The sequence below is a fragment of the Balaenoptera borealis genome (assembly GCF_965194805.1).
Source record: "Balaenoptera borealis genome assembly, chromosome: 19".
Lineage (NCBI taxonomy): Eukaryota > Metazoa > Chordata > Mammalia > Artiodactyla > Balaenopteridae > Balaenoptera > Balaenoptera borealis.
In genome coordinates, this window is record NC_138878.1 from 52281457 (window position 1) to 52306365 (window position 24909).

At 56.9% G+C, this 24909-nt stretch overlaps 1 protein-coding gene across 7 annotated transcripts; it reads left to right on the forward strand.

The window, feature by feature from the left end:
- Positions 1–397: 397 nt before the first annotated feature.
- Positions 398–24323, forward strand: GRAMD1A (GRAM domain containing 1A). 7 transcript variants are annotated; one of them, XM_082370037.1, is made up of 21 exons: positions 402–556; positions 1367–1676; positions 9859–10069; positions 10163–10183; positions 10662–10746; positions 10876–10979; positions 11061–11156; positions 11916–11996; positions 13965–13997; positions 15295–15407; positions 15580–15730; positions 16265–16463; positions 17485–17628; positions 19200–19318; positions 19411–19553; positions 20129–20232; positions 20320–20493; positions 20581–20668; positions 21880–21987; positions 22071–22191; positions 23864–24323. In XM_082370037.1, exons 2-21 carry the CDS (start codon positions 1405–1407, stop codon positions 23954–23956), a joined length of 2460 nt encoding a protein of 819 aa, XP_082226163.1. In that variant the 5' UTR covers positions 402–556; positions 1367–1404; the 3' UTR covers positions 23957–24323. The 7 variants fall into 7 exon arrangements, with proteins under 7 accessions (XP_082226167.1, XP_082226165.1, XP_082226163.1 ...); XM_082370041.1 differs by lacking the exon at positions 20581–20668 and having other exon boundaries at positions 398–556; XM_082370039.1 differs by lacking the exon at positions 21880–21987 and having other exon boundaries at positions 401–556.
- The last annotated feature ends 586 nt before the right edge of the window (positions 24324–24909 follow it).

The window sequence follows — 24909 nt, forward strand, 5'->3', positions numbered from 1 at the left end:
TGCCAGCTTTTACAGATCAGGTGGAGAAGACAGAGCTGTACACAGAAGTGAGGTGGAGCTGTCCGTGGGATGCCCTTGAGGCCAAGAGAACCCACCAGAAAGAAGAGGGGTCTCCCAGGTTCCCGCCTCTAGGAGCAGGACGGGAAGACGACTGGACAGAGTCTCAGATTTGGCCACCTGGGGGCGGTGTCTGGGCTCGGAGGAGCAGTCCTGGGGGAGAAGTGGGGGCAGCAGGGACATCATGCTGGCTGTCGCCAACAGGAGACATGGAGCAGTAGAGGCCTAGGGTGAGGCCAGCCCCTGGCTCCACGGGCAGTCAAGAGGGAAGGGCCTCTTCTGAGATACGAATGCCCCCACCGGCACCCCGCCCTTCTCCCGGGAACAGCTGGCCAGAGGGGAACATGACTCCAGCTGGACACGCTATTCCGCCTGACACGGTCATGACTCTTCTGGCCCAGCCAGGACTCCTTGGGGGGAGAAAAGGGCCTGGTCACCTGCCCTCACCCTGGAAGTCGGAGCAAACCCTGTGAGGACGGAAGGAGGAGGAAGCCATAAGGTAGGGGCATTGGGGTGTCTGGGAAGGACTCTGGGGTCCAGGCCTGGCCTGTGAAGGTCAGGGTCTTCCCAAACCAGGGGAAACCCTCTCTGGGTCCCACGGGTCCTCCTTCCCTCTATCCCCAGCAGCTGGGTGCCAAGAAGCCCTTGCCACGTACTGCTGTGAGGACAGACAGACACTAATCTCATCTCCCCAGACCCACTGAGGCCTCCAGGATCATAATCACAACCGCAGGAACTGGCCTGGTTCCCTCGCTTTGTGTGTCTTGGGAGGGGCAATTGCTGAGCAAACAGGGAAGGGAAATCCTGGATTCTGCCTCTTTTCCGCTTGATCAGCCGTTACTCAGGCCCAAGGGCCTCTAGGGCCCACTCAGGCCTGGCTCCTTCCTGGCTCTGTGTGTGGGGAAGGGTGCTGGGGTGGTGGGTATATATTCACCCAGGGCTTGGCCTTGGTGAATTCTCAGAAAAAATAAACCCCAGTCTAGGGGCATGAACAGAGTTCACTGACCGCTTGTTGTGGTCCGGGCCCTGGGCTGGGCCCTACACTTGTCAGAGCGCCCTGACACTGCCCGGCCACCCTAGGATGTCGCTATCAGGATCTCCAATTTCCAGAGAGGAACCTGAGGTTCAGGGTCGACAAGGAGGATGTTGGCAGAGGTGGGAATCCCACCCAGACGTCTCTGACCCCCACACTGTGCTCTGAAGCTCAAGCTCACCCCTCCTCTCGGAGGAGCAGCAGGGGGAGGGGGGAGGGGCAGGGTTTGCATGGGAACTCTCCCCTTCACCTCTTCACCTCTTCTTTCTCCCCCAGAGACCAAGACCCCCAACCGGGCAGGCAGAGCTCTCCCCATGGCTGAGTTCCTGCCCCTGCTGCCTTGCGCACCCCTGCTGACCCAGGACGGCGGTGCCCAGGACTCACCTGTCCCCCCAGCCGAGTGGCAGAGCCAGCAGCCACACGGTGGCAGGGCCCAGGACCTGGCCCCTAAGCCCTGGAGGCTCCCAGAGGTGCCCTCCATTCAGATAATGCCAGCCAGCGATGGGGAGTCACCCCCCTGCACCCCACCTCCCCAGCGCCTGCAGCTGCCGACGACCCCAGACCTGGAGAGTTCGCCCCAGGACAGGTCAGACTTGGGTGGTGGGATGGGAAAGGGGTTCTCTCTCTCGGGACCCACAGGGTGGGTTCCCTGTGGCTGGCACTCCAGGTGGGGAGCTGAAGGTCAGTTAGAATGTGGCCTTAGCCCCACAGGGGCCTGACTGGAAGCTGTGAAATAGATGCAGATAAAAATTGCAGCTGGGAATATGTGTTGGGATAACCAACTGAGCTCAGCTGAGCACTGCTTACTAAGACCAGAGGCGAACATTCTCTTTTGACCGCCTGGTGTTTTTCAAACTCTGGGTCGTGACCCATTTACGGGCTGCTGCAATTGCTACACAGCAATCAACACTTTTTCCCAAATAGAATCAGGAGAGAATCGAAAATAACAGTGTTAAAAAAAAAAAAGAAAAGAACACACTGTATGAGGCAGTGAACAAGCGTGGCTTCCTACAAATTTTGTGACATTACATATACAGCTGTCCCCGGTATCCATGGGGGTATTCCAAGACCCCTGCAGATACCAAACTTTGCAGATGCTCAAATCTCTTATATAAAATGGTGTAGTATTTGCATATTACCTACTCACATTCTCCTGTATACTTTAAATTACCTCTTGATTACTTATAAAACCTAATGCAGTGTAAATGCTATGTAAATGGTTGTAAATACTATGTAAATAGTTGCCAGCCAGCAAATTCAAGTTTTGCTTCCTGGAATTTTTTTTTTTATTGAAGTATAGTTGATTTACAATGTTGTGTTAGTTTCAGGTGTACAGCAAAGTGATTCAGTTATACATACACATATATATCTATTCTCTTTCAGATTCTTTTCCATTACAGGTTATTACAAGATATTGAATATTGTTCCCTGTGGTATACAGTAGGTCCTTGCTGTTTATCTATTTTATATATAGTATTAATCCCAACTCCTAATTTATCCCTCCCCAGCCCCCCAATTTTTTTATACAAATATTAAATTATTATTTTGTACACCTGAAACTAATATATTATGTACCAATTTAAAAAAATCGAAGTGTAGTTAATTCACAATGTTGTGTTAGTTTCAAGTGTACCCCTCCCGGAATTTAAAAAAAAAATTTTTTTTTTGACCCTTGATTGGTTGAATCCACAGATGTGGAATTTGCAGATACAGAGGGCTGACCATATTTTTAAGTGTGTACTTGGAGACCAATGTAAAAGGTATTTCCTGCTGCAACTCTTGGGGAAAAAAAAAAAGTTTAAACAAAACTTCTGCAAAGAAACACTACCTCTGGCACAAGGAGACAGGAACAGGGAGGTTCAAGGCTATAGGAGGAAAGAGGAAAGAACTACATTGGCCTTGAATAGAAATGTCCATTGTGGTTTCTTCCAACAATGAACATTCGATAAGAGTTAAAGTTTATGAGGTAGGGCTCTGTGTATCAACGTGGAGAAGTCTCAGAAACAATGATGGTTGCAAAATGATACAGTAGGAGCCTAATTGTGTATCTTTTTGGAAGACATTGAATAATAGGATATATTGTTAGAGGATGCATCTTGATGTAGAAAAAGGATAGAAAGATGTACAGAAAGAACACACACCAACTTCAGGGCAGTGGGTACGTTGGGGGGCAGGAACAGAAAAAGGAGGGATGGGGAGTTGGTAACTGTAAGTGTAATCATTTATTTCTTTTAGAAAAAGAAAAAGGATCTGAAGCAAAAATGGCAAAATGTCCACATCTATTGATGTCATATATGCTTGGTAGGGACCAAGATGACTCTTGTATTTTTCCTGTTTGAAATAAATATTCCCTAATTAAAAATTTTAAAGTATTTCGAAAGAAGAAACAGGCAAAGAGAAATACAAAGAAAGAGAACAGTGAGACAGAGGGAGGTGGTGGAGGGAAGGCCTGGCTGAGATCTGACCCTGAGATCTGACCGTGAGAGGCAGTCACGGGAAGAAGGGGGGAAGAGCTTCCCTGCAGAGGCAAAGCAAGTGCAAAGGCCTGGGGGCAGGAATGTGTCTGGGGAGTTAGAGGAACAGCAGGGAGGCTGGGTAGCTAAGGCTGTGAGCAAGGGGGAGCCAGAGAAGAAGTAAGAGTGGAGTCTTGGGCAACAAGGGGAGGACTTCTCTTTCAGCAGGACTGAGAGGTGGGGCTCCGGGAGGGCTCCAAGCCCCGAGGGCCCTGACCCGACGCCAGTTCACAGGCTCCCTCTGGCTGTGTGTGGGGAGCAGACTGTAAGGGCGGATGGGAGCAGGGAGACCAGGGAGGAGGCTGTGTGATGGTCCAGGAGGGAGAGCATGGAGGCTGGGCCAGGGTGGGGGCAGTGGAGGAGCCGAGTTTAGATTCTGGATAGGTTTTGTGGGTGGAGCCCACAGGGTCTGCTGAGAGACTGGATGTGAGTGTGAGGGAAAGAGAGGGGTCAAGAAAAGCTGAAGTTTGGGGCCTGCCATCCACCAAAATGGAGAAGACAGTGGGTCTTTTTGGAGGGAGGGGGTGTAGGGTGAGAGAGGCATGGGAATGGAGTTTTTTTCAACAGCTAGGAACAGCCTGTCCTAGAGAGGAGCAGGGAGCAAGTCTCTGTGCTGGGGCGCCCGTGGCCAGGAGCTGCGAGGTGGGACTCCCATATCTGTGTTCTCGGACAAGGGGTCCAGGACACCGATAGACTCAGGCAGCTGATAGCTCAGGCAGCCGCTGCAGAGACAGGCACAGGTTATGGCGTCACGGGAGGGTTGCGTCCAACAACAGTGACCTCGGCGAGTCACTTCCCATCTTTGAGGCCGGGCTTCCCCTTCTGTAAAAGGGAAGTCCCCCCCCCACCCCCCACTGTCCTGTGGGAAAGTCCTGACCACAGAGTTAGTGGGATCCCCAGGACTAGGTGACTTGCTTGAAGTCAGATAAGCGCCAGGGAGGCTGGATTCTAACTCGGGCTGGCTGACGCGGGCTGGGACCAAGAGGGGTCCCCAGAGCCCAAGGCCCTGGGCCCTCCGGGGGCCGACAGCGGGGGCTCAGAGACGCGGAGAGGGAGGCGGCCTCGGGCCCCACCCGCTTCCCGCCAGCTGCGTACCCACAGCCGCAACTCCTCCGTTTCCCCGAATCTCCATCCCACCCCCAGCTCCGCCCCACCTCTCAGGTTCCGCCCCGGGTGTGTGTGTGTGGGGGGGGGGGTGCGGAGAGCCCCCAGCCTGGGGCCTCACTGGAGCCGAGGACCCCTTTCCCGGTACCAGGGGAGCGGGTTGGGCCTGTGCCCAAGCCTCTAGCTGCCATGGCGGTGTCGTGTTTTAATCAAGTCTGTGTTTTTCTCTTTCTGTCTTTCCCCCTCCCCGGTCCATTTCTCTGCCTCTCTCCTTAGAGCCTCTGTCTGTTTTTCTTCCTCTCTCTTGCTCTCTCCGTGCTCTGGCGTCCCAGCCGCCCCTCTCCATCTCTGTCCCGCTTTTCCTGCCCCAGCGCCCCGTCCCTCCCTCTCTAATTCTCCCTCTCGCGTCTCTCTCCCTGTGGCCTCGCTCTGTCCCCGCCGTCCCTCCCTCGCCTTGGCCAGCCCCCCGTGGGTCTCCCTCTCGCTCTCATCTCCTGCTCTCCCGCCTCCCTGCGGCCCCTTTCTCCCTCCAAGTATCTGACTCTCTCCATCTAGGCCCCGCCGCCCCTCCCCGTCTCCCCTCCCCTCCCCTCCCCGTCTCCCCTCCCCTCCCCTCCCCTCCCCGCCTCGGCTGGTCCCTCCCCGCCTCCCCTCCCCTCCCCTCCCCTCCCCGCCTCGGCTGGTCCCTCCCCGCCTCGGCTGGTCCCTCCCCTCCCCCTCCCTCCCGCGGGCGGGGGGCGGTGCTGTGACGCGACGGGGCGGGGCCAGGAAGGGGGGGAGCTGACGCTGCGGCTACCTCCCGCGGCCCCGGCCTTTTGTGCGGGCGGCGGGCGGCGGGCGGCGGGGTCGGGTGCTGGCGGCGGCCGAAGAAGGCGAGGCGGCTGCCCAGCGGGGACGCTCAGCCGGGCCCGGCCCTGCCCTGCGGCTGGGCGCGCCCGCCGCTCCGCATCCATGTTCGAGTGAGGACCGCGGCGGGGGCGGGGGAAGTTCGGGAGGAGGTCGGGGGTGGGGGGAGGGGGCTCCGCGGGCTCGGCTGGGGGTGGCGCGGCCGCAGCCGAGGTCCGGGAGCTTGTGCACCGGGGGCCGGCCAGGGGGAGGGGAGGGAGGCGTTGGGGGCCCAGGGGTGCGCTCGGGGATGGGCCCTGACGGCGGGGAGGCCCCCGGGGCCGGTTCGTTGGCTTGGCGGGGCTTTGGCTGGGGGACCCGGCCTCATCCCGGGGGGAGGGGGGGGACCGCGGCCTGCCGGGAGCGCCCCGGGCCTCCTTCGCCGCTGCCTGGGAGGCGAGGGGTGGGCGCGAGGCTGACCCGGGTCTTCGGGCCTGCGGTCTAGGCAGGACGCAGACGAGCCCCCTCCGGCCGGGCCCCCAGGCCCCGGAGACCGGGGCAAGCCCGGGAGCAGCCTCTCCCGGTCTGGGCCCCCTCCCGCCGTTCTGATCTGTTGCTGGTCCCGGGGCTGCTCGGATGGGGGCTGCTGCGTGGCCGGCCGGCAGACCGCGTGCGTGAGATCCTCTGGGGTCGTGGGCACGGAATTGAGCTACTCTCTGTCTGGGCCCAGAGTATTTTAGATTATGCATTGTAGGTGTCTTGGAAGTGTGTATGCGTGTTTGTGTTCCTAGTGTGCAGACAGCTGTGATCATCCTTGGCTGTGTGCGTGTGTGTGAATTTATCTGGGATACCATCTGTGGTTCCAAGTGTCACTGTAAGTTGCCTGTGTGTTCAGTTGTGACTTTGTAGTGTGTGTGTGCATGTGTCAGGGGCTCTTTGTTTGCTGCTATGATCCTCTGCCTCTGTGTGTGCTTATAATTTGCCTCTGAACCTGTTAGCTCTGTGTGCAAATGTAAGTCACTTGTGTGTGTCCATGTGTGACATTATTGTGTGTCTGGGGCTCGGTGAGGATGACTGAAACCCTCTGGGGTTGTACCTTTTATCTATTTCTGGTTCCATCTTTGTGTGAAAGTTCCTGTGTGTGTCCCTTTATGACACTGTTGTACGTGCCTGGGCTTCCATGTGAGCAGCTGGGACCCTCTGGGGCTTTGTGTGAGTGAGAGAGAGACCCCTTGTGGCTTATAGTGAGCCTGGGACCCTCCCTCCTGAGACCTTGGGTGTACCCTTGACTCTCCGGAGCAATCATAGTAACTGATGTTGTTCCCCTGTTACAGTTTATAAAGCATGTCCCACGCATGATTTCAGTACCTGGCCACTGTGTTGTCGAGATGTGTCCACGACCTCCTGGGGCTGCATTTTTCCCAAGTCCTTCATGGCTGTGTGAGTGTCAGGGCTCTGTCAGTCAGCGACAGCAGCTGACATGTCCATCCCTTGCCACGTAAGAGCAGGTCTTTGCTCTGGCTTCCCCTCCAGATGGGGAACGCCGTGAGAGCTGAGCTGACCCTAGACTTCATTTACCTGGGTTGTGCACGTGTTAGCTGGGGTCCTCTGTGACTGTTCTTTCACTGTGTGGCTCTCTCTGTAACTGTGGGAATGTTACTTGCTTTCAAGTCTCCTCTGAGACTTTCTTGTGCCCGTATATGTGAATGTACCTGGGACTTTGCATGGTTTTCTGTTTCTGTGACCCTCTGCAGCTGCGTGTGTGTTGTGCATGCATGCACGCGCATGCGTGTGTAACTTCTGGGACTTTGTGTGTGGCTGTAGCATCCTTGTGTGTGATTGTGCTGGGACTCTGTGGCTTTGTGTGTGACTGTAATATACCTGTGATGCTACTGCAGGGTGTATGGGAGGTGAGGGGTAGGGGAGACTTCTTACAACTGTGGGGAACTGCAGTTTGCCTGTGACAGTGGCTGTGTGTGAGCCACGTCGAGGTTCCCTTTTGTGCACACCTGTGTAGGCCTCTGCCCCTCTCTGACCAGAGGGAGTTGTTGGCGTCTTTAGGCCTGGGAAACCGGAGGTGAGGTGTTTGCAGTGACAAAACCCCATTCTCTTCCAAGTCCCTGAGCCATGTCACCGTGTCGGGCTCCTCCCTTCCCTCTGCTGCACCCTGCCTGGTTGGGCAGCCTCCGGGCTGTCAGGCTTGAGCACTTCCTCTTTGCCCTGCCAAGGAGCAAGATCTGGGGGCGCAGGCTGTGCCCTGTCTGTGTGTGTTGGACTTGTCTGCAGGTGCCCTCCCTTAGACCTGAGGCTGCAGGAGAGTAGGAGAGGTGGAGGAGGGGTCTGCATTTTGGGCTCGAGAGGCAGGAAGATGACGAGAGGCAGGAAGATGACGCAGGGGAGGAACGTGGTCACCCCTCCCTTAAACCCTTCCCGAGCTCACCAGGGCCGTCAGGGTGAAGCCCGAACACCTGCTCAGGGCCCAGAGGGCCTGCAGGTGGACCTGTGGCCTCCTGTCCTCCTTCCCCAGCCCCACTGGCCACCTCGCTCCTCCTCAGACCTGCCAGACTCAGTCCTGTGCCGGAACTCACTGTTCCTGCCCCCTAAAACAGTCTTCCCCGGCCCTTTGCCAGATCTGCTCCTTGTCCTTTGGGCTCAGCTCAAGTGTGCCCTGCACACCAACCCACTTAGTCCTCCTTATCTCCGTGGTCCTCAACCTTGAACACGCATTAGCGTCTCCTGGGCCCCACCCACACTTCTTGATTCAGGAGGTCTGCGGTAGGTTCCAGACTCTGCATTTCTGACAGCTTCCAGGCACTGCTGGCGCTGCCCCTGTGAGCAGCGCTGCCTCACAGCACTGACCAGTGTCTGAGACCATCATCCTTATTTACGCGTTCTCTCACTGATCGTCTCTGTTCCCCCATCAGAATGTCAGGTCCCTGCGGGCAGGTGTTGCATCTGTCTTGCCCACTTTTGTGTCCCCAGTGCCTGGTGCAGGGCGGGTGCTCCGTGTCCACGTAGAGGGTGACTGACTGGAGTTGGCGTCAGTTTGGGCTCCAAATACCAGGCTGAGGTGTTTGTGCAGGGGTCAGCGTGGCACCTCGGCAGCACGTGCTCTGGGGTGGCGGCAGGGCTGCGTGCTCCATTTTAGTCTGACGGTCCCTAATAAACCAGAGCACGTTCCAGGTGGTGGGCTTTATGTACGTATGTCCTCCAGACAACCCTGGGAGGTAGATACTGCTCTTATTCCCATTATACTCAAGAAGAAACTGAGGCACAGAAAGGTTCAGACACTTGCCCAAGGTCACAGGGAAGTGGTCCAGCTGAGATCTGCAGCAGCCTCAGCCTGCGGAGGGTTGGGCAAGTGGTACACTTGGTGGAATCCAAGTTTGGAGGGTGGGGGGCATGGGGGGGGGTCAATCACTTATTCAGTCCACAGGGGCAGAAGCTTGCGGAGCACCTGCTGTGCGCCAGGCCTCGTTCTAGGCAATGGGGTGCAGCTGGGAACAAAACCCCCTTCCCCTGTGAAGTGCACCTCCTGGTGTGGGAGGATTTGAAACTCGGGAGAAGTGCTGAGGAGAGAGATGAAGAGGGAGGGGGCTTGGGAGAGGGGAATGTGGTTTCCATGGAGGGGCGAGGGACGGTATCTTGGAGGATTGGCCCCTGAGCAGAGGCGGTGAGGACCTTGCCTTCACCTGGAGTCAAATGCAGACGGGGGGAGGACTCAGCCAGGAGGTCCCTGACCTGACCAGGGAGGAGACTACTGAGATGTCTAGGAGGGGAGAGCATGGAGGCTGGGCCAGGGCACTGGAGCAGGGGTAAGTGGGCAAAATAGAAATAATGGAAATAGATTTTAGAGCTGGAGCATGTGGGACTTGCTAATAGAGTAAAAATGAGGAGTGAGTAGGAAAGAAGGAGACGCTTAGGTTTTTAGCTCAAGCCACTGAGTGGAAAGTGGTTGTTCAATAAATATTTATTGTATGAATGAATTAATAAGTTAATTTTAAGACCAGCAGGCATTACTGAGAGCTCACTATGTGCCAGGCTCTGTTAGAAGCCCTTTACATGTACTGATTTGTTTAACCCTGCAGACAACTAGAAGAGGACATGCATTTCTCACCCTTGGATTACAGATGAACTGACCGAGGCCCGGGGAGCTAGGGGGCCTGCTCTGGGTCACACGGCTAGGAAGTGGAGCAGGGTGGGTGGGAGGAGATCAATGGGCTGATGGGTGGGCCCCCCTGGGTGGGCCCCCCCCCCAAGCTGGCCTGTCCCCCCACCCCAGCCTCCTGTTTCTCCCCACAATGCCCCTCTTCCTGTCCCCCCCAGCACCACCCCGCACTCTGGCCGGAGCACGCCAAGCAGCTCCCCATCTCTCCGTAAGCGGCTTCAGCTCTTGCCGCCAAGCCGACCCCCACCTGAGCCGGAACCGGGCACCATGGTGGAGAAGGGGTCAGATAGCTCCTCAGAGAAGGGTGGGGTGCCCGGGACACCCAGCACCCAGAGCCTGGGCAGCCGGAACTTCATCCGCAACAGCAAGGTCGGTTGGTGCAAGCCCAGGTGGGGTGGGGGGAGGGGTGGGAGGGCAGCGGCATCCAGAGGCTCATTCTGACTCCATTCCTTTCTCTTACAGAAGATGCAGAGCTGGTACAGTGTAAGTATTGGGGCAGGGGGCCTTGCTGGAGGGATGAGAGGGAGGGGGACAGGTGCTGGGCCAGGGGCCCCTGGCTGCAGTAGTCACGGAGTGGGTGCTGGGGTCAGCCGACCTGGGGGTCACATCCTATGCTGCTACTTACATGTTCTGTGACCTTGAGTGAGTTGCTTAACCTCTCTGGGTTTCTCTCTCCTTGAGAAACAGTTCTGACCTTACTAGACTGAGGGGAACATTCACTGAGAGTCAGTGATACTGGTGGGTACGTGGTACAGGACCTGGCTTAGGGAGCAATCAGTAAATGGCTCTCGTTATGGTTACTCGTGTGTTACAGGCGGTAGGAGCCGGAAGTGAGCTAGACACTGAAGCCTCAGAGAGGCTCCTCCCAGGTTGAGGAGACTGAGGGGTGCTGGGCGCTTTGGGGGACAGAATTAGGGGTGTGGCCCCCTGTCCTGGTTCTCACCTCCCAAACTTCCCCCAGATGCTGAGCCCCACGTACAAGCAGCGGAACGAGGACTTCCGGAAACTGTTCAGCAAGCTCCCTGAAGCCGAACGCCTCATTGTGGGTGAGTCCCTGCCAGCCAGACCCGGGGCTTCCAGCTCTGCCCTCCCGACCCTCCCGCATGCGCCGGCCCAGCGGCCAGGACAGCCGTGTGACTTGGGTGTCTGCCCGTCTCTCCCCTCGGCCGCCTCAGATTACTCCTGTGCCTTGCAGCGCGAGATCCTCCTCCAGGGCCGCCTCTATCTCTCCGAGAACTGGATCTGCTTCTACAGCAACATCTTCCGCTGGGAGACAACAGTGAGCTGACCGACCTGGGACGAGGAGGGGCCCCAGGGCGGGCAGGGCCCTGGCCCCTTCTGACCTGTCTTTTGTCCTCAGATTTCCATCCAGTTGAAGGAAGTGACGTGTCTGAAGAAGGAAAAGACGGCCAAGCTGATCCCCAACGCCATCCAGATCTGCACGGAGAATGAGAAGGTGAGCGAGAGGACCAGCAGACAGGGGCCCCGGGGTCCCCGATCTTCACCGGCTCCTCTCTCCTCCCCACCACCCAGAGCCCTGTTGACTCAGCACCCAGCTTCTCTCATCTTCCCTTTCTCTTTATTCTCCCGGCCCCAGCCTGGTCTCCAGTAGTCTCTGACTACCCGGACTCCTGCACCTGCTCCTGTCTCAGGCCCTGCAGTCTGTCCCCTGACACAGCTGCTCAGGGATAGTATTAACAGAAAAATTCTATCAGCTCAGAGGCCTCCTCCACCGGGAAGCCTTCCCTGATGCTCCATGTATCATGATTGTTGCCTCAGGGTCCAAGAGGGCTGCCTCACACCAGTGGCCCAGACGGGACTGGAGAAGGAAGTGGGGCGGGAAGACTTCAAGCAGACTTCCCTTTGTGCTTTCTTGGCCAAAAGGGGATCTGTTGGCCACCCACTGTGGCCATAGGAGACTGGGAATGTGCCTTGGGCTTCCCCCAAGCAGCCCAGCCAGTCTGGGCTGAACCTGTCTCCCGCCCTGGACTGTGAGCCCTGGGGCCAGGGCCGGGGGCCATCTCCTCATCGCAGTGACTCCAGGGTCATCCAGTGCTGGGCTGGGCACAGGACAGATATTCTGTGGAATGAGTGAAGGGATGAATGAATACATACATCAGCATGGAGAGCCGGGAACAGGGTGCAGCGGGTGGAGCTTCCTCCTCCCTCCAGCCTTGTCTCTCCTCCAGGGCTCACACCCCTCTCTCTTCTGCAGCATTTCTTCACCTCCTTTGGGGCCCGAGATCGCTGCTTCCTCCTCATCTTCCGCCTCTGGCAGAACGCACTGCTTGAAAAGGTGGGCCTGGGTGATTCCTGGGCAGGGGGGCTAGGGGGAGGGCTGGGGGGGGACCATGGAGCCAGGGAAGCCAGGACTCGGGGAACTGGAGGACCCCTCCAGCTCTTCTCCATGGGCACCAGACCCAATGTGCCTGCAGCTCTTCCATAGGCCCCCCCGCAGGGGGCCGCCACGGGCTCCGGTGCCACACCCTGCCCATGAGAAATGCGTACTCACAACCCCTTAGTCACCACCTGCAAATCAAAAATGCTCCGAAGATGGGGAGGTTATGGGTAAAGCAAAACCTGACTTGAGCTGACGTGGTTTACAGTCGCTATCAGCACTGTCTAACAGAGCTTTGTGCTGTGCTGTTGGTATGGTAGCCACTGGCCACTCGTGCCTGTTGAGCTCTTGAAACGTGGCTAGTGTGACTGAGGATCTGCATTTTTAATTTAATTTCAGTTTTAATTAATTTAAACTTAAAACACCACGTGTGCTTCTTGTATAACACAGGTCTGTATTTATCTCAATTAATGGGACTTTTCATGTGTTTCAGGACCAAAAAATAATAACGTGAATGACTGGGGTAAATCTTAAATATAGTTGTGATTCAGTGTAATATTATAGTATCCAGTACAGAATATACCAGTGATTCTCAAACTGTATAGTTTCAGGAATCCTTTACACTCTTTAAAATAATTATAGACTCCAAAGAGCTTCTGTTTAAGTAGAGTATATCTATCAATATATGCTGTATTAGACATTGAAACTGGGAAAATTTTTTTTAAAGTGTTCAAAGTTTGAGAAAGGAACAGAAGAAGGGCAGGCTTGGGAGAGGTAGTGGTGCAGTGCGTCAGTGGGAAGGCCTCCCACAGAGAGTAAGTTTTCAACGCGTCTTTTTTTTTTTTCTTTAATTTTTTGGCCTCGCTGCGTGGCATGTGGCATCTTAGTTCCCCAACCAGGGATCGAACCCGCGCCCCCCTGCAGTGGAAGCACGGAGTCTTAACCACTGGACCACCAGGGAAGTCCCGAAACTGGGAAATTTTTAAACACAAGATACACAAACACGCATTACATTAGCCACCAGAACAATGATAACATCACATAGTCTCTGGAAAACTCCACTGTACACTCATGAGAGAATAAAAGTGAAAAAGGCAAGTGATATACTACTAGTAATACTTATCATACTTAGGAAAATAATTTTGCCCTCATGGGTTCCCTAAAAGCGTCTAGGGGATGCCCAGAAATCTTTGGACCACGCTTTGAGAACCTCTGGTATACACTACTTACTGGATCCTAAGTATAATACAGATATATGTAGTGCTGTATTATAGTATAGGCAGCGTATTATCTTTCTTCAATCCCCAAATTTCTTAATTTTGAATCAAGTCTTACCCCAAAGATTTTGAGTAAGGGATTTCAGACTTTTACTTTTCACATTCTGATAGTCTATTATGGGCCAGCCCTGAGTGGGCTCTCCTGGAATGCCCACTGTGGTTGCATGAGTTTATGTAGCATGCATTCAGCTGCAAGTAGCTGAAAACCCAACCAGACAATGGTTTAAACAAACAGATACTGAATTACTTCAGATGGTAATAATAATAGCAAACACTTAACAGAGCTATTGGGTGCGAGGAACTGTTCTGAGCTCTCCATGAATTAACTTATTTAATCGTCACAGCCACCCTTCAAGGCAGTGTGGTTAGTATCTTTATTTCACCACTGAAGCACAGAGGGAAAGCCTTGCCCATGGACACATATGCTTTTCTGTGGCAGAGCTGGGATTCTGACCCATTACAGTCAGGCTCTGGAGTCCACTTAATCACACTGATGCCCATGTAACAAGAGGTCTGGAGGCAGGCAATCCAGGGTAGATTTGGGGGCTCCCTATGTCATCAAGGACCCAAGCTCTTGTCCATTATTCCACACCATCGTCCTTCTGCATATTGAAGTTTTGTCCACATGCTTGTTGCCTCATGGTTGCAGGTGGCTGCTACAGCTCCAGATGTCATGCCCTCAGTTAAATGTCCCAAACATGAAAGAAGAAAGGGATGGATGGAAAGTGGGCATTCCTTTATCCGGAAGGGAAAGCCTCCTTTAGCAGACTTTTCCTTGTATTTCTTTGGCTAAAACTTGGTCACATGATCACCCTTGGTTGCACAGGAAGCTGGGTATGTGGCAAAGGAAAAATGAGTTGATATAAGCCAGTTATAATTCCCTGGGGCTGGGGAAGATTTTCACCCCAAACAAATCAGGGTTCTGCTGTCAGGAAGGGAGGGTGGATAGATGTCAGGTAGGCATCACACAGTGTCTGCTACTGCTGGCTTGTAGCACCTCAGAAGGCCCAAACCCACTCCTCCAGCAGGGCTGCACTCACTTCCTGTCTTCAGGGGCAGCTCCAGCTATGGCCATCCTCAGGGGCGAGAGCACTGGAGCAGGAGCCCGAGGGAGGGACAGTGCAGTGTCAAAGTCTCCAAGGAGGGCAAGGGCAGCCAGACTGCTGGGGATGGAGTTCAGCCCCATCACCGAGTGCGAGTCACTGAACCCCACTGGTCAGATGGGGACCATCCCTCCTTCACAGCAACTGAGCTGGGCCTAGAATAATAGCTTGGAAATGTCAGCTCGTGGGAGGCAGTGCAGTCCAGTGGTTAGCTCCAGGGCTAGACCAGCCCCCTGGGATCACATCTCAACACTGCCACTTCCTAATTAGATGACATTACCCACCTCTGTACCTCAGCGTCATTATCTTAAAATGATGACAATATTAGCACCTACTTTACAGAATGGTTTTGAAGACTTGTTGAGTTAGCATGCATAAACGGTTAGAAGAATGCCTGGCACATGGTAACAACTCAGTGGATGTCAGCTGCTGCTACTGCTACTATTATTACTAGTAGTATCTCATCAGCGTCATCCAGCCACTCCAGCCATGGGTAGCTTCTGAGGACACCTGGGAAAGTAGTTGGGGGCAGGACAGCATGGCAGGTGGGAGCATTGGCTCTGGAGTCTGGCTGGGTTTGAACCCCAGAGTTGACCTCAAGCACGAGTTCTCCACCCTGGGCCTCATATTCTCTGTAAAACTGGGAACTTTAACCTGTAGCTGTGGAAGTATTGTGAGGACCTAAGGGAGAATTCCTGAGCACACTGGCTCCTATGCGATGGGGTGTGGAGTGAGATTGGGAGAGGTCTGGGATGGGAGGTCATGCTCCCCCTTGTGGACACCAGGGGAACTGCTGAGGCTGAGGGCTGGTGGGCGCGGGTGGAAGGGCTCTGGCCCTGATAAGGTGGAGGCCAACGTAACGTCCTGCCTGCCCAGACGCTGAGTCCCCGAGAGCTCTGGCACCTGGTGCATCAGTGCTACGGCTCAGAGCTGGGCCTCACCAGCGAGGATGAAGACTATGTCTGCCCCTTGCAGCTGAATGGTCTAGGGTGAGTCGGTGGCTGGAGGCTGGCTCCGGGGGTCGGGAGGAGACAGCAGGGGCTGCGTGCAGAGCTCCTGGAGTCCTGGGTGGACTGAGGCGGGGGTACAAAGTCTGGGAGGCCAGGAGGGTGTGTGGGGTCTCAAAGATACAGCGGTCTCACTCCCTCTCTTTCTGTGTAGGGGCCCCAAGGAAGTGGGAGATGTAATCGCCCTGAGCGACATCACCTCGTCAGGGGCAGCTGACCACAGCCAGGAGCCAAGCCCGGCAGGTTCGCGCCGTGGCCGCATCACCCCCAGCCTTTCCCGGGCCAGCAGTGACGCAGACCACGGGGTGAGCAGGCGCGTGGAGGAGCGAGGAGGGTGCTGGGTGGTGTCGGGGAGAGAGAGGGACAGACTGACAGATTGAGGGGGACAGGGAGGGAATGGACAGAGAAGAGGTGGATGGAGGGGTAAGTGAGGGGATGGATGGAGGGATGGGATGGAGCTGGGAAGATGGGCAAGGAAACTAGGCACAGGTAGGGAAAGAGAGAGACAGGCAAAGATGGGACAGGTAGATAGATGGGAAGCGGGAGAGACAGAAGAGCCAAGAGAGGGCTGGCTGGCTGGATGAGGTCGGATACAGACAGAGAAGGCATGGACAGGACAGGCATAAGAAAGCTCACGGCCCAAGCATCCAAGACAGGCCTGGCTGAGAGGCCGAGAGGCGTCCTCGTCTGGGTGGCCCCAGGGCCCCTCGTAGCTCAGCTGTGAGCTGCACATGACCTCCCCAGCATTGGTTTTCCTACAGTCTGGAAGCCTTCTGATGGATGTGGGTACACAGGGGCCCTTAGGCTGGGACGAGGCTGGATTAAGCTGTTCTCTGCAGGCAGAGGAGGACAAGGAGGAGCAGACAGACAGCCAGCCAGACGCCTCCTCCGGCCAGACAGTGACCCCGGTGGCTGAGCCCCCGAGCTCAGAGCCCACCCCACCGGACGGGCCCGCCTCCCTGGGCCCCTTGGATCTGCTGCCCAGTGAGGAGCTATTGACGGACACGAGTAACTCCTCGTCATCCACGGGGGAGGAAGGTGAGGCAGGTGGCCGATGCGTTTGCCTTGGTTACACGTGACAAACCTCACTCACACGGGCTGCACCAGGGGATTCGCTGGCTCATGGGACTGAAAAGTCCACGGGGTAGGCAGATAAGATAAGGCGTTTAAACGGTGTTGTTAGAAATCTGTCCGTATTTAGCTCTGCTTTGCAGGCAGCTTAGCAGGCTGGATAGGAGTATAGACTCTGAAGCCAGATTGCTGGGGCTCAAATCCTGGCCACACTGCTTCGTAGCTGTGTGACTTGGGCAAATTATTCAACCTCTCTGAGCCTCATTTTCCTCATCTAAAATTTTTCCTCACCAGGGGTTAGCGATAATACTACCCACTTCATAGTGTTGTCACTGAGAGAATTAAATGTCTTAATGCAGGTAAAGTGTTTGGGCCAGTTAGTGTTGGCTGTTATTATATCATCATCATCATCGTTAACCATCATCATCATCATTTCCATTTTCTCTATGCCAACTTTATTCTCAGATAGCTTCTACTCTTGTGGCAGAAAGAGCCCCAGCCCTGCCCCAGACAAGCCTAGCAGAGAGAAAGCATGCTTTTCCCAGTGGCTGCACCAAAAGCTCTAGGGTTGGCTCTGACTGGAGAGCAAGCCCACCCCTGAGCCCATCACTGTGGCTGATGGCCTGGCTTGGGACACACACACACCCCCATCCACCCACCCCTGAACCAATCACTGGGGCCGAAAGCTCAAGCTAATGAGCAGGCCCACCCCTGTCGTCACTGGGACTGCAGGTGCGTGAGCCTAGGTGTGTGCTCCGCCTTGAACCCATGGAGGTAGCTCTGATTGTCTGGGCTTGGGGCACACGCCCACCCTAAAGCCATCCTGTGGTGGAGGGGGCTGAGTAGCTCCGTGTCTGTGTCCGCTCTGGTCCAGGAGGACGGGGCTGCCCAGACACCCCACAAGTCCCGGGACGGGGGAGGAGCGGTCACTCAGAGGGAAACCGAGGGACGCAGCCAGCCTCATCCCCTGTCCTTCTCTGTCGCCCAGCCGACCTGGCGGCCCTCCTTCCCGACCTCTCCGGTCGTCTCCTCATCAACTCCGTCTTCCACGTGGGTGCCGAGCGGCTCCAGCAGATGCTCTTCTCAGACTCGCCCTTCCTGCAGGGCTTCCTGCAGCAGTGCAAGTTCACAGGTCAGGGGCCGAGGTGACCAGGGTACACGGGAGGGGGTGAGGAGGAGCAGGCCAGGAGACGGGCAGGCACCGCTGTGCAGGTCAGGTGTGGCAGGCTGGGGAGTGAAAAGCAGCGTCTGTGAGACCAGAGGGGCTCCGCCTCTTACTAGCTGAGCGGCCATGGGCCAGGTGCGGACCCTCTCTGTGCCTCGGTTTCTTCTGTGTGACGCGGGTGTGATACTAGTTACCTGCCTTGTCAGGGTCTCATGAGAACTAAACGAGTTAATACTAGAAAAGTGCCTAGAACAGTAGCAGATAGTAAGCATTTAATACATACGAGTTAATGAGCACTCTGTCAGGCCCGTGCAGAGACCAGGACAGATGAATTCCAGAATCTAGTGAGAACAGCAGTAAACAGATGCTCACGCAGATAAGTGTGTATGTCAGAGAGGTGGCTGTGATCTGGGGGGTATTAGGAAAGGCTGCTGGAAGGATGTGAAATGGAAACTAAGGCCTGAAGGAGGAACTTTCTTAGGGAAAGTGGAGGAGGTGGGAGAGAGGAATCCAGGAGGCCAGCAGGGTACCTGCAAAGATCCTGAGGCTGGAGGCTGGCACTGGGAGAAGCCCCCTGCGGCTGGGCCTCTGTGGCCAGGTGTGGAGAGGGGAAGCCACCGCACCAGGGGAAGTAGAAGGGCTGACCAGGGGACTAGCTAGCAGGGAGCTCGGGAGGCTGCAAAAGAGATTCCAGTTGCGGAGGGCCTACTCAGATGGTAGTTTGCTCTGTTTCTTTTTTCTGTATCGATGAAAATGAACCACGTAGAATCCCCTGCAGAATGAGTAAGACTATGCCTTGTGTTGGGGGCACTCGAGTCCCCCCAGACTATGCTTAGATCCTGGAGGGACTGGCACGTCCGACGGAGGAGCTCAGACTCTGTCTGGCAGTACCGGGGAGCCATGGAGTGCTGTAGACAGATAAGGGACAGGGTCAGGCTTGGCTTTAAGAAGCTACCGCTGGACCAGAGGTGGAGACTGAGGCCAGGAGCTCAGGGGGAGGCTGAAGAGGGGCCCTGGACAGACGAGGACGGGCTGAACTAGGACAGTGCTCGGGCGGCCAGTGAACAGCCGGGGAGGGAGCGTCCAGGACGAGGCTCAGGGCTCTGCGGGAAGCCTGGAGGGCAGTGGGGCGAGGAGGGATGTATTTGAGGAGATGCGGAGGCCAGTGGGTGTGAGGGGCCCTGGGGACTTCCAGGGGAAGGTGTTCAAGAGGTCGCAGGACCCTAGGTCTGAGGCTCAGGGGAGAAGCCAGGACTGGTAAGGAGAGGAGACTGGGGCTGCAGGAGTGGAGGAGGTGGCCCAGGAGGGCTGAGAAGTGTAGGCAGGAGAGAGGCCCCAGCTCCGAGGATCATCAGCATCTGAAGTTTTAGGCGTCCAGAGGGAAGGTGGGGCAGACGCCGCGGTGGGGGCAGGGAGGAGGCGCAGGTTTGGGGGCAAGTCCCCAGGGAACTGGAACCTTCCAGAAAGGCTGAGTCTCCTACAGCCTGTGGGCAAAGGACTGGAGAATGGTGTCTTCATTCTGCCCCTCCATCCTCCAGACGTGACCTTGAGCCCCTGGAGCGGGGACAGCAAGTGCCACCAGCGCCGAGTGCTGACCTACACCGTTCCCATCAGCAACCCGCTGGGGCCCAAGAGCGCCTCTGTGGTGGAGACACAGGTGTGCCAGGCAAGGGGGCCAGCGGGTGGGGCGGCCGGGGGCCAGGGTGGGGGGCATGGCGCTGACTCCCTGATCCTCCCTCGGCCCCGCAGACGCTGTTCCGGCGCGGCCCGCAGGCGGGCGGGTGTGTGGTGGACTCGGAGGTGCTGACGCAGGGCATCCCTTACCAAGACTACTTCTACACTGCCCACCGCTACTGCATCCTGGGCCTTGCCCGGAACAAGGCCCGCCTCCGGTGAGCAGTGGCCTGGCCCCTCCACCTGACCCCCTGATGGTCCCAGGCCCCCTGCCCCCGTCTCCGCACCCCGAGTCAGCTGCAGAATGTTGGTTGCCACCGCGGCAGGCGAGCAGAAGTCAGGACCACCCCGAGGTGTTTGGCCTGAGCCACCAGAAGGATGGAGCCGCCATTGACTGGGAGGGGAAGGTGGGGAGGGGCAGGTTTGGGGGAAGATCGGAGCTCAGCTTGGGACTTGCCGAGATGTCTCTCAGAAGCCCGTGTGGAGTTGGACGCAGCAGCAAGATGGAAGGGGTTCGAGGGTGACGTGTAGGCTAGGATGGCAGTCTGGGTGGGCAGTGCTGGGGCAGCACCGAAGGCGGGAGACCTGCCAAGGTAGTGGGTGTGGACAGAGAAGGGGCTCTGGGCTGAGTGGGGTGGCGAGTGGGGATCACAGGGAACCCTTGGGGGGTGTCTGTTTTGTCTGTGGGTGACAAGAGGCCCTCTCTGAATCGGGGGAGGGAAGGCTGCCCCCGGGAATGGGACAGCAAGGCTGGAGTCAGACCCTGACCCCCTCACCCCTTCCCCGACCCCAGAGTGTCCTCCGAGATCCGCTATCGGAAGCAGCCCTGGAGCCTTGTGAAATCTCTCATTGAGAAGAACTCGTGGAGCGGCATCGAAGATTACTTCCACCACCTGGGTAGGGGACAGGGGTCCGGCCAGGGCCACAGACAGGGTCGGGGCCTGGCCGGGTGCAGACATGCAGGGCCCTCTCTCGTGTCTGCAGAGCGAGAGCTCGCCAAGGCCGAGAAGCTGTCTCTGGAGGAAGGCGGGAAGGATGCACGCGGGCTGCTGTCCGGCCTGCGCAGGCGGAAACGGCCCCTGAGCTGGAGGGGCCACGGTGACGGGCCGCAGCACCCGGACCCTGACCCCTGCGCCCGGGCTGGCATGCACCCCTCAGGTGAGTTCCGTCAGGCCTGGGGGGGGCGGGGGAGGAGCTGGGGCTCCGGGTGGGGTGAGTGTCTGACTCTGAGTTGCTCCCCCGCAGGCTCCCTCAGCTCCCGCTTCTCGGAACCGTCCGTGGACCAGGGCCCCGGGGCAGGCATCCCCAGCGCCCTGGTTCTCATCAGCATTGTGTGAGTAGGGGCCGGGCTTGGGGGTCAGACAGGCCTGGATCTGCACCCTGGCTGTGTGAGCTTGGGCAAGTGCTTGGCCTCTCTGGGTCTCTGCTTACGTGAGAGCACGGGCTCCCCACTCCATAGCGAGGGTTAAAGGAGGCGATGTTTGAGATGCGCCCAGCAGGGCTCCTCACATGGTGTGCAGCTCAGTCTGCCATGGCGAGGTCGTCCCTGCAGGGAGAGGGAAGCCTCGGGGCTCTGGGGGGGTCAGAGGGGCCTGACCTCGCCCCCGGGGCTGGAGGAGCAGGCCCCCAAGGGAGCCGGAATTAGGTGAACCAGGAGAGGTGTGCAAAAGGAGCAATGTCACTTACACTTCGTTCAGGTTTTCTGTGCCCAGCCCTGAGCTGTGTGATGCGAGGGACACAGTAGCAACCAGCAGCCCTGGGGGAAGACAGACCTGGCACCAGACCAGAGGGATGGGGTGGTGATGGAGGAAACATGGGCGGAGGGGACAGGGAAGCCTTCGGAGGCCACTGAAGGCTTCCTCCAGGCTGGACAGGTTCCAGGCCGTCAGGGAAGGCTTCCCAGGAAAGCAGAGGACTCTGAGCTGAGACCCCACGGGGATTAGGCGGGGAGACCCACATGCACAGAGGCCGGGGCTAGGGGCAGGGAGCTCTGAGGAAATGGAAATGAGATCCGTGCTCCCCGCAGACCCTGGGCAGCGAGAGATTGGCCACACGTTCAGCCTCTCTGGGCCTCAGTTTGCCAATAACAGCAGTCCAGTGAGGGGCTGTGCGGTGCGCTCAGCTCCGGGCTGCCGGGGTCGGGGGCTGGCCAGGACCGGCTGGGCGGCTCTCATCTCTTTGTCTCCCCCTCTCTGCCTCCTCAGGATCTGTGTGAGGTAGGGTCCTGCGTCCTGCCCTCCCCTCACCTGTGTCTCACCCTCAGCTTCAGCCCCTTGTCCTCACTCCGTGCCCCCAGCTCCCCCAGCAAGGTGGCCTGGAGTAGCAGTTGAGGGCTCGGGCATCAGACAGGCCTGGGTTTGAACCCTGACTGCTGCTTATGAACTGTGTGACCCTAGGCATGTCACTCACCCTGTCTGAGTCTTAGTTTCCTCCTCTGAAAAGAGGGCTAATCGTGGCACCCCTTCAAGGTGTGGTCACGTGGGTGACCCCCCACTTGTGGGAACGTTGGTATCCTGACTCCTGACCTCTGACCCCTCCCCCCAGCCTCATCGTCCTCATTGCCCTCAACGTCCTCCTCTTTTACCGCCTCTGGTCCCTGGAGAGGACAGCCCACACTTTCGAGTCCTGGCACAGTCTGGCCCTGGCCAAGGGGTGAGTGGGTAGCCCCAGGGAGCTGGGAGCTTGGGCAGGTCGGGGGAGGCCCAGACCCCACTCAGGCCCTGTATCCCCCACAGCAAGTTCCCCCAGACGGCCACGGAGTGGGCGGAGATCCTGGCCCTGCAGAAGCAGTTCCACAGCGTCGAGGTGCACAAGTGGAGGCAGATCCTGCGGGCTTCTGTGGAGCTCCTGGACGAGGTGTGGCTCTGGGCTGTGGGATCCTGCATTCAAATCCCAAGATGCGGCATATGCATCTGGGCCTCACTTTCCTTCTCTGTTAAATGAGGAAGCCATTCATAGTCCCTACCTCCCAGGGTTGCTGGAAAAATCAGTGGGATGGAAGAAAGAACTTATTGGTTCTCATCCTGGGAAAAAAGTCCAGGGATGTCTGACTTCAGGCATGGCTGGATCCAGCCACTCAATAGTAGTAAGAATCAGTCTCTCTTACCATCTCTTGACTCTGCCCACCCCCAGGGTTGCCTTTGTTTGGGGCATCCTAGGATGACCAATATGGTACCTACAGTTCTAGGGTAACATCCAAAGGAAAGAGCTCATTCTTACTGGATACTGGGGTCACATTCCCATCCCTGAACCAGTCATAGTGGCCAGGGATAGGTGAGGCTTGGTCCCTGAACCCCTCCCCGCCTATGAGGTGACTAAGGGGTCACGTGAGGGTGGGAAAGAGGTTCTCCAAAGGTTATTGGGATCTCATCTCCAGAAGGGGTTGCCCAGACAACCACTGTAATTCGCTGGCAGCATCTATTCAGACGGCCACGTTCAAATTCTGACCTGTGACCTCGGGCAAGTGACTTCACCACTGGGGCCTTGGCTTCCTCCTCTGTAAATGGGATGATAATCGATGTTACCTCAAAGGCTGCTGTGAGGATTAAAGGAATTAGCATCTGAGTAGTGCCCAGCTCATGCAAACCTCACCTGCATTCACTGTTGTTAAATGCGATCCCGCAAAGCGGGTGCTCAGTAAATGTGGTGGGGGGAGGCGTCAGCACAGCCGCCAGGCGCTGGGGAGCATCTGGCATTGGCTGGGTGCCCAAGGGCATCAGAGCCCACGTTGCTGGGTGATGGTGAAAATCATTCCTGGTCACTATGGACCGTAATGCTGAGGCCCACCTTTAGGGGCCTCATTGCACCCTGAAATCATGCTCAGAGGGAGATGCTCATGCAGGAAAGGGCTGTGCAGGACAGGGGAGAGGGATCACTGAGGCTAGGGTCCCGTCGCTCAGAGAGAGGGAGGTCAGGGCCTTCCCATCCTCAGTTCACTTCTGATTATTTTCCTCTCTCAAACTGCCGAGAGCATGGGATTGACTGCACAAATTAATACTAACAGCAGACACCAATTGAGCCGGGCTGTTCTAAGAACTGAAATGACCAACTGATTTGTTTCTCATGGCCAGCCTCCAAGGGGGGTGCTCTTGTTACCCCCCATCTAATAGACAGGAACGTTGAGGTAGAGGCATTCCCAAGGTCGCATGGCAGGGAATAAGAATAGCTAACGTGTATCCAGCACCTCCTGTGTGCCAGGTCCTAGGCGTTCACGTGTCAGATCCCTGAATTAATCCTGTGAAGCAGGTATGTTACTGACCCACGTTTCAGCTGAGGGACCTGGGACAGTTAAGGGACTTGCCCAAGGTTACCCAGTAAGTAGCAGAGCCAGGACTTGAACCCAGGCCACCTGGGCCCCTTCCACCTGCTGCCTATGAGAAGTAAAACTGGGTGCAGAATGGCTGGGGTGCAGAGGCACAGGCTGACCTTGGCCTCTCTGGACCTTCCCCAGCTCCTCAGCTGCAGCATGTTGGGGGATGCATCACCCCTCCCAGCACTCATCCCCCACCCTGCCCACCTCTTCCCCCAGATGAAGTTCTCGCTGGAGAAGCTGCATCAAGGCATCACCATCTCAGACCCTCCCTTCGACTCCCAGCCACGGTCCGACGACAGCTTCTCCTGAGGATACCTGGCCACTCGGCCATCCCCCCAAATGGACAGATGGACACAGAGGCTCGGTGGCCACTGCTGGCTCGGTGTGAGCGCCGGGGACCTCCCGCCCACCCCTCCCAGTGGCCCAGCCAGGGGCCGCGCAGACACGGGGACCACGGAACCGAGATGCACTTTAGACCAGCGTGTGTGAGTCCAGCTGCCACCGCCTGCCCCGCCAGGGCACTGGCCCGGCCTTCGGCAGGCCCCCCCACTAACTTATTGTGCTCGGCTGGGGTTATGGGGGGCACCTCCCGGGGTGCACGATTCCCTCAGCTCTGGGTTTAATGTATTATATTTATTTGGGGCTGACAGAGCCCCAATAAAGGGTTGGAAATGGCTGTGGCTGTGCCTGCGGGGCCCTGGGAGTGGGTGGGAGCCTCCCGTTGCACTCAGATCCCGCTGTGGTAGGAGGGGCGTACCGTCCATTTTCTGGGGCCACAATCAGTGACGCGACCTGGAATTCCTGAGCATCTTTCACAAGCTTTGCACCATCAGGGGTGCAGTGTGGGGGCTGTGAGGACAGACTGGTGGCTGGTGGTTTGGTTCAGTCCTACCTCTGATACTTAGTGGGCATGTCACCTGGAGCAGGTCAACCTCTCTCTGCTTCGGTTTCTTCTTCTGTACAGTGAGCATAAGAATAGCACCTGTTGGGGACTTCCCTGGTGGCCCAGTGGTTAGGACTCTGTGCTTCCACTGCAGGGGGTGTGGGTTTGATCCCTGGTCAGGGAACTGAGATCCTGCATGCCGTGCTGCAAAAAAAAAAAGAATAGCACCTGTCTCCCAGGGTTGTTAGAAGTGAGTCGTTCTCGAACTTTAGCTGCATCAGAATCTCCTGGAGGGCTCTTTAAAAAGCAGAATGCCAGACCCCACCCTCAGTTTCCGACTCGGCACGTCTGGGGTGAGCCTGCTGAGATCCTGCGCTTC

Excerpts from the sequence above, each read along its gene's own strand:
- GRAMD1A (XM_082370037.1), top strand. The coding sequence starts at position 1,405 with ATGGCTGAGTTCCTGCCCCTGCTGCCTTGCGCACCCCTGCTGACCCAG. Across the intron at positions 10,070-10,162 it reads ACTTCATCCGCAACAGCAAG|AAGATGCAGAGCTGGTACAG; the intron begins GTCGGTTGGTGC and ends TTTCTCTTACAG. Across the intron at positions 10,184-10,661 it reads AGATGCAGAGCTGGTACAGT|ATGCTGAGCCCCACGTACAA; the intron begins GTAAGTATTGGG and ends AACTTCCCCCAG.